Source organism: Pundamilia nyererei, unplaced genomic scaffold (genome assembly GCF_000239375.1).
Source record: "Pundamilia nyererei isolate P.nyererei 1_Seehausen unplaced genomic scaffold, PunNye1.0 scaffold00302, whole genome shotgun sequence".
NCBI lineage: Eukaryota > Metazoa > Chordata > Actinopteri > Cichliformes > Cichlidae > Pundamilia > Pundamilia nyererei.
The window spans coordinates 178138-184992 of NW_005187703.1; the positions used below are offsets into that span (position 1 = coordinate 178138).

A 6855-nucleotide genomic window follows, 5' to 3' on the forward strand; every position below is an offset into this window, starting at 1 on the left:
CAACATATTAAACGAACAATATTTGTCTCTTATATATGATACATCTGTATACACACTGTCACAGATACTTGTCTTTAAGTGAAGATTTAAGGTGATAGGAAATATAAATGATAAATTAAATCTTTACTGAGGCTCAGTATTTGACACAGAGTTCAAACTCACTGCTGTAATAACTGATAATGATTAATATAGTAACTTTAATATTGTCCATATTATATTTACATCACCACAGTGAGAGGACTTTAGTCTCATGAACAACATCAGCTAATTGTTATTTACTAACTGATCTTAAACGACTGTTCAGCACAGAAGTGAAGCCCAACAATCATGTTTACAGTCCTGTGGTCTCAGCCTCAGATACTAAATCACATCACAGCTCATGTAGAAACAAATGTACAAAATATGTTCTCCTTCATTTCTGTCAAACAAAGCTGTATGAAACGTTTCCAGCTGTTAGTATCATGGTTGCTAGGCAACCTGGGCGGCACGACGGAAGCTAGACCGTCCCATCTCACAAGCCTACAAGCCTCGCACTTCCAGCCTCTTTGAGTGCGGTCCTTGAGGACCGGTAAGGCTGCAGACCCTGAATTGGGATACAGCCACTGATGCTCTTTGAAACCATCTGTCTTCTCTGTCCAAAATGTGAATACTGGCATCCTCAAAGAGTGACCTTTGACCTTTAGATGCAGATGGACAGCTGAGGTGGGTCTTGCATATAGATGGCAGCATTTTTATGTGTGTTTGTTTGTTATTGTCTGTCTGCGAAGAAACCCGATGCTGTGATCCTCGGGCTTTAATGTATCCAATTCTTCATCTAAGTGTTGACTTGTCTCCCTGCCCGTGAAACAGTAGCAACACTAGTGCAGCTGCAGTGTTTGTCATGGTTGCATTGCCTGCAGGGAATGTGCCAGGTATCTAGACCAGCCTGTTTGTGACACCTGATGTCTGGGTGTGGACCAGCACGTTTACGTCAGTGCAGCTGCTCTTCCTGCTATGACTGTGTACACAGACAGCTGGCAGCAGGGAATGCAAACCATAGAATGGGAGTGCTGGTGTACCAGTTTCTGTCATATGTACACAAGAAGTCATCTTGTGTGCATGTGTTCAGCTAACAAAACCTCCAGATAAGCCAACGTGAATTTCATTTGAAATTCTGATTGAGTGGGCACAGCAGGTTTGATCAGGGATTTAAATGCCAGGGGCTGGGGGTTCGAATTTCATTTGAAATTCACGTTCACTTTGGGAAGTTGGAGTGCATGGAGGAAACCCACGCAGGCAAAGGAGGACATGCAAACTGCACACAGCAGATAACAAGGTTTGAACCAGGAAACGACCGGGTCCCTGTGCCAGCTACAAACCAAATCCATTATTTGATACCCAAGCAGCAGCTCACTTTATTTGTTCAATAAAGATGCCAAAGAAGGTGCGAGCAGCCTTGTAAGATAAGCTGACTCACCATGGGCATGCAGTTCGATCAGTAGCCTGAAGTATGCACATCCTCCTCATGTTTCACATTCAAGAAGAGCTTGTAACACTGAGGTGATTTCTTTGAATAGCATTTCCTTTTTCAACCTGTGGATTAACATTGCAAGTCACGCCTGAAGTCACACACGCCCTGTGCACACGCATACTTCATGAATCATGCCATTTACTTTTTGCTCCTGAGGTGCAGCAGGGGGGAGCCTCCAATCAGGATAACTGCATTGACTGAGGAGCCGATTGAGTGGGCACAGCAGGCTTTTAATACCAGGGGGGGTTAAGCTTTGTCTAAACTCCTCGTGGGATGGCTGAAGAATGCCTTTCCACTTTGGAATATCTGTATGGACTATTGTTAGTAATTCATCAGTGATGATAATAACTCGTGGTCATTCACACCCAGAGGATCTGCTGCTAACCATCCCTAGCTGGGGCCTTCCTGGGTGGAGTCTGCATGGGTTCCTTCCCACAGTCCAAAGACATGCACAGTATATATGGTGAGTCCCTGGCTTCCATTCAGACGTGCTCGTATGTATTCACTGGTCTTGAAATCAGAGCCAGAATAATGGAGTTAAACAGGAATGAGTGTTTGGTATTTAGACAGCTATGTGGGTGTGTTTCACATTCCTGTGTGAAGCTTCGCTGCGTGAATTTCAGAGGCTGCCAACAGAATCGTAAAACACCGAGTCCATCCATCACAGCAAAAAGCACAAGTTTGATTAGGATTCAGTTCAACTCAGCTTTATTTATAGAGTACCAAATCACACGTGTGTGTTCAATCTGCAGTACTGTAAAGCTCAAAGATGGCACCACACCGCCGCTGTGTGCGCATCGCGTTGGTGTTTTCATGCAACTCATTTTACACAACTTCAGGAGAATTAAGTTTATACATATCGAGCTGTGCAGGGTGTGACAGCCGAGAAAGACTTCAGCAAACCATGAGCCTGATTTAAATAATTACAAGACCAAAAACAGAACATCATTAAATTAATATGGCATTAAATAAACATCTTAATATTCACTGAGGAGATGCAGACATGTGTTAGGGTCAGGCTAACAACATCAGCAGACTCCCGCGTCTGCATGGATACTACTGAGGTTAGTGGGGTTGGGTGAACTGGTGACCCGTCCAGGTGTACCCCGCTTCTGTGGCAGCTGGGACAGGCTCCCAGGGCACGATGAATAAAACAATGTTCTCAGGGAAACAATGCTAACGTTGCTCAATTTATTCATATTTTACAAAACAGTATGAAGCCATTGTAAAAAACAACTTGTCTGAACTTAACAATCCTGAAACATCCAGCTGTGAGGAGCAAAGCCCGGTGAGAGTGACAGCGATATGCTCGGGCAGATTCAAACACAGGAAGTTCCTGTGGGTGCACAGAAGTGTTGCTCAGTCTGAGGCAGGGTGAAGATTTAGGTGATCGGGTGTAACACGGGCCGTCTGCACCAGTAACCGAACATCCTTCGACGTTACAGTGCGTGCTTCAGTGAGTGTTTGCCAGCAGCGCGGTCGCTCCCTCCGCAGAGCTCTGTGGTCCTCTGAGAGTTAAAGACAATGAGAAGCAGTTTCAAAGGTCCAAATGTCTCCAGGAACAGAGTCTACACTGACCAGCTTCTTTCTGGTTTTCCCCATTCACCAAGTTCCCCGAGTGTCACAGACACAAGTGCTCACAAATTGGCCTGCACCCCTTTATTTCCATCAGCTTTTCTTCTTGCTTTGTCGGAGCATCCTCTTCCTCTTCACAATCATCTCATAGAGTTTCTCCAGGCCGGGCTGCAGACCCTGACCATTCAGTGCTGAGCAGCCCTCCGTGTGGTGCAGGGTGGAGGAGCTCAGCTCGTGGAGGCCCAGCACCTTTTCCACCTTAAACGAGAAAAGTGAGGTTAGTCCCAACCGCGTCATAGGAAGCAATCAGCTACGAACTCTGAGTGATGAGGCTAAACAAAGCACACACCATTAACCGCACTATCCTCTAAACAAAAGGACAGACCAACAAAAACAACATTTTTTCACTTTAAAGTTGTGCTGATGCTGCAGTTTCCGGAGGTCACCCTGCAGCGACGGCACATCTGTCGCTTCATGTGTGACACCATCAAACAGCTCTGTGCTGTTGCCATCTCTGCTGGCTCAGGTGTAGGGCGAAGAAAATAATGTGTTCATCCACAGAACTGGAACTTCCTGCACATGATGCACCCACATCATGCTGAACTCCTGCTACATGCAAACCTGTTGCTCCAGCCCACTCAGTGCCTCCCACAGCTACACTGTGTTTGTGCTGGCAGGGTAGCCTCAAATGTGCACATCCATGTATTCTTTTAATAACAAACATCACAATGTATGTGCGTCTGTCCTCTGAGGGCTCAGCGAGGCTGAAACACAAACTGTTATGACCCATGTCATCATTTTGTGTGCTGTTTTTGCTCCTCCAGCCTGAGAGTGGTGGTGTTCTTTTTCTCTCCTGTTTTTGCTAATGCAAGTTCCAGGTGGAGGCTGACGGCTGGAGGACTGAATGGGGCTGGCTATAAACTGGGACACATCAAGACTGGCATGGCCCTGCCTACTTCCTGCTTCCAAATACGTTTAACCCTGTACTTTGTATTAAGTTGTGTACTGTGTGTGGTGAGGTTTCTGTGGCTAGAGGAGCTAGACTCGTTGTTTTTGTATATACTTCATAGACCTTTGTTGACTGACCTGGCAGCTGTAGGGTGTTTAGGTTAGAGACAGGTCGGAGGCTTGATCACTCCCACCCCGACATTTCCTTTCTCTAACCATAAATATAATATTCAGTTGTTGGCAGCGTTGGACGTTCCCATCTTTCTCGTGTTGCGCTCTGTAGGCCGGCCCAGAACAATACAAATACATAATCAGCTGCTGCTCCAGCACTGAGAAGCACTCGCCCACCCGGTGACTTCTGCCTTGGCCCGACACTGCCTACGCTCCCAGCTCTACTCTGCCACCTCTGTGAGCTCAGCACAGCCGAGGACAGCGACACATCTAACCAGCCTTTCACACAGAGCATTACTCTAACATGCTACGAAGGAAGTCCCCACGCAAACTGATGGGTGGAAGTGTACTGCAAGTGTGGAGTGACTATACCTCCAGCCCCAGCACAGAGCTAAAAAGAACAATAAGAAGTAGTTGCTGTGCCCAATAATAATGCCGGCCATTCATATTTGATAATTACCTCTGTAGATGACAGCGCTCCATCCAGGTCTTGTTTGTTTGCCAGAACCAGCACAGGAATCCCCTGGTTTTCAGCTGACCGGGTGATCCGGTGGAGCTCCACCTTGGCCTCCTCCATGCGCTCCACCTCCGCTGCGTCCACCACGAACACCAGCCCGTCCATCCTCCGAGTGTACGACTTCCAGAGGGGCCTCAGCTTTTCCTGACCACCAACGTCCCACACTTGGAAAGTTGTGGTGTTGGCTTTGGAGTGTCCGATTTGCACTTTAATCCTTTCCATGTTGAATCCCTTGGTGGGGCTGGTCTCAACAAACTCCCTCAGCTTGAGTCTGTAGAGCAGGGAGGTCTTCCCTGCAGAGTCCAAACCAATCACCACCACATGCAGCGACTGAAAGTTGGGGAGGAGTGGGCTGTTAGGGGCCGTGCCTGTTAGCTGGTTCCCCATGTTTGTGCCCTGTGATGGAGCGGCCGCTCTTAATGAATAAAGCAGATCTGGTTATCTCCTCTGGCTTGTTACTATTCTGCTTTTTACTTGTGTCCAGGGTCAGCTTGCTTTCTGCATCCTTGGCAGCGAGAGTGTGTGTCAGGGGGCTCTGAAGGTGTTTGAAGAGTTTACTTGGTTGGAAAATACTTCACACCCTGGCCTCACTTCAAAGGTTACGGGGGAGGGCAGGCTGCCTGGCTGCAGTCACTGAGGACCTGAAGACAAAAGAACAGATGAAAACTCGAGTCAGCGTTTAACAAACGGCCCTGCCTCCGTGAGCATCTTCAGCAACACCAGTGCAGTTTCTATTTCCAGTCTTTTCCAGCTGTGCCCAAAACAGAGCTGGAAAAACCAGGCTCGGGAAGGGAAACCGGAGGAATCCTGCACTACCTGTTCTGGTTTCTGCGCACTTAGTATCATGTCTCACAGTTGGCCCTCTGAAGCAGTGCTACAGACAAAGTAACGACAACAGAATCAAACAAACTATGTTTATATCAAAGCACAAACTAGTGTCAACTGTGACTTCCCCAATAAAAGCTCTTATTTACTTTGAAGACTCGCACATTCCACACAAAAAGGTCACAGTCACGCGCGCACACACAAGCCTTTGTCTCTAGAGAACGAGGAGGAGCCGGAATCCCAGAGGAGGACTAAGCCGACAGCCGCCGTGTGCGCTCCCGGCACACACGGCGGCTGTCGGCGCAGCTCTGGGGTCAGCCAGCGCGCTTCTGCTGGTGGACAATGATGAACATGCCTCACCTGCCAGTCTTTCCATGCCTGTTCCCGCAGTCATCCTGGGACAAGTCCACCACACAGCGAATCCTCGTAGCTTCGTTTCAAAGGCGCTCCGCGAAGACGTGACCGGTTGGATCCTGAACCGGAGAAGAGTGAACGCGAGAGAGGAGCTCCGGAAACACCCCGCAATCCCGCTGCTGACGTATCAACGGAGGGAGGAGGAGCCTCCTCCTTTTCCCCCTCCCTCTTCGGCTGTTGCTACTGCTCCTTTAGGAGTCGCTACAGCGGCTCATCCGCCCACAGCATCCTCTGTCACACCAGCCCCTGCACTGCACCCACGAGTACTCTGTGGGTCTTCCTGTCTTCCATCGCCAGTGTCCTCTGTCAGAGAGAACTAAAATGCTTCTGCCAGCTGAGTGAGTCGGCACCATTTATCACAGACAAACGGGTCTCAAGCAGAGGTGTAAATATGAAGGAACGAAGTATTTGTACTTCCATACTTTGTTACTGTGCTTAAGTACAATTTCCAGGCATCTGTACTTTGAGTAGTTTTTTTAATGAAAACCTTTTACTTTTACTCCCTACATTTATAAACACGTGTCTGTACTCAGTGGCGGTCCTAGCCTGTTTGGCCCCCGGGCGAACACTCCCTCTGGCGCCCCCCTCCCCCCCCGCCCACACACACACACTAAGTATCAAATTGATTCCCATGTGTTCCATAACATCCCTATTATAGAGGGTTCAATTCAATACAGTTTTATTTATATAACTTTATATTTCAAGGACAGACCTACAACAATAGAGAGAAACCCCCACCAATCAGACAATACCCCTTTTGAGCACTTGGCGACAGTGGGAAGGCAAAACTCTCTTTTGACAGGAAGAAACCTGCTGCCATCTGCTGTGCCCGTTGGGAGTTAGTGGAGGGAGAGAGACAGGATATGAGTGAAATGCGAAGAAAAGAATTTTACAA

The 6855-nt window shown here is 47.9% G+C and overlaps 1 protein-coding gene across 1 annotated transcript; it reads right to left on the reverse strand.

Moving 5' to 3' along the window:
• Positions 1-2201: 2201 nt before the first annotated feature.
• LOC102214951 (ADP-ribosylation factor-like protein 4D) lies at positions 2202-6108 on the reverse strand. The gene is made up of 3 exons (XM_005751159.1): positions 5907-6108; positions 4665-5362; positions 2202-3343 (listed from the first exon to the last, which is right to left on the reverse strand). The coding sequence occupies exons 2-3, from the start codon at positions 5106-5108 to the stop codon at positions 3179-3181; spliced, it is 609 nt and encodes a 202-aa protein (XP_005751216.1). The 5' UTR covers positions 5109-5362; positions 5907-6108; the 3' UTR covers positions 2202-3178.
• Between the last annotated feature and the right edge of the window lie 747 nt (positions 6109-6855).

What these genes read in the sequence shown, in the direction of transcription:
- LOC102214951 (XM_005751159.1), bottom strand. Translation starts at nt 5,108, where the DNA reads ATGGGGAACCAGCTAACAGGCACGGCCCCTAACAGCCCACTCCTCCCC. An exon ending in GAGCGCTGTCATCTACAGAG is followed by an intron (nt 3,344 to 4,664) that starts GTAATTATCAAA and finishes TTCTCGTTTAAG; the next exon opens with GTGGAAAAGGTGCTGGGCCT.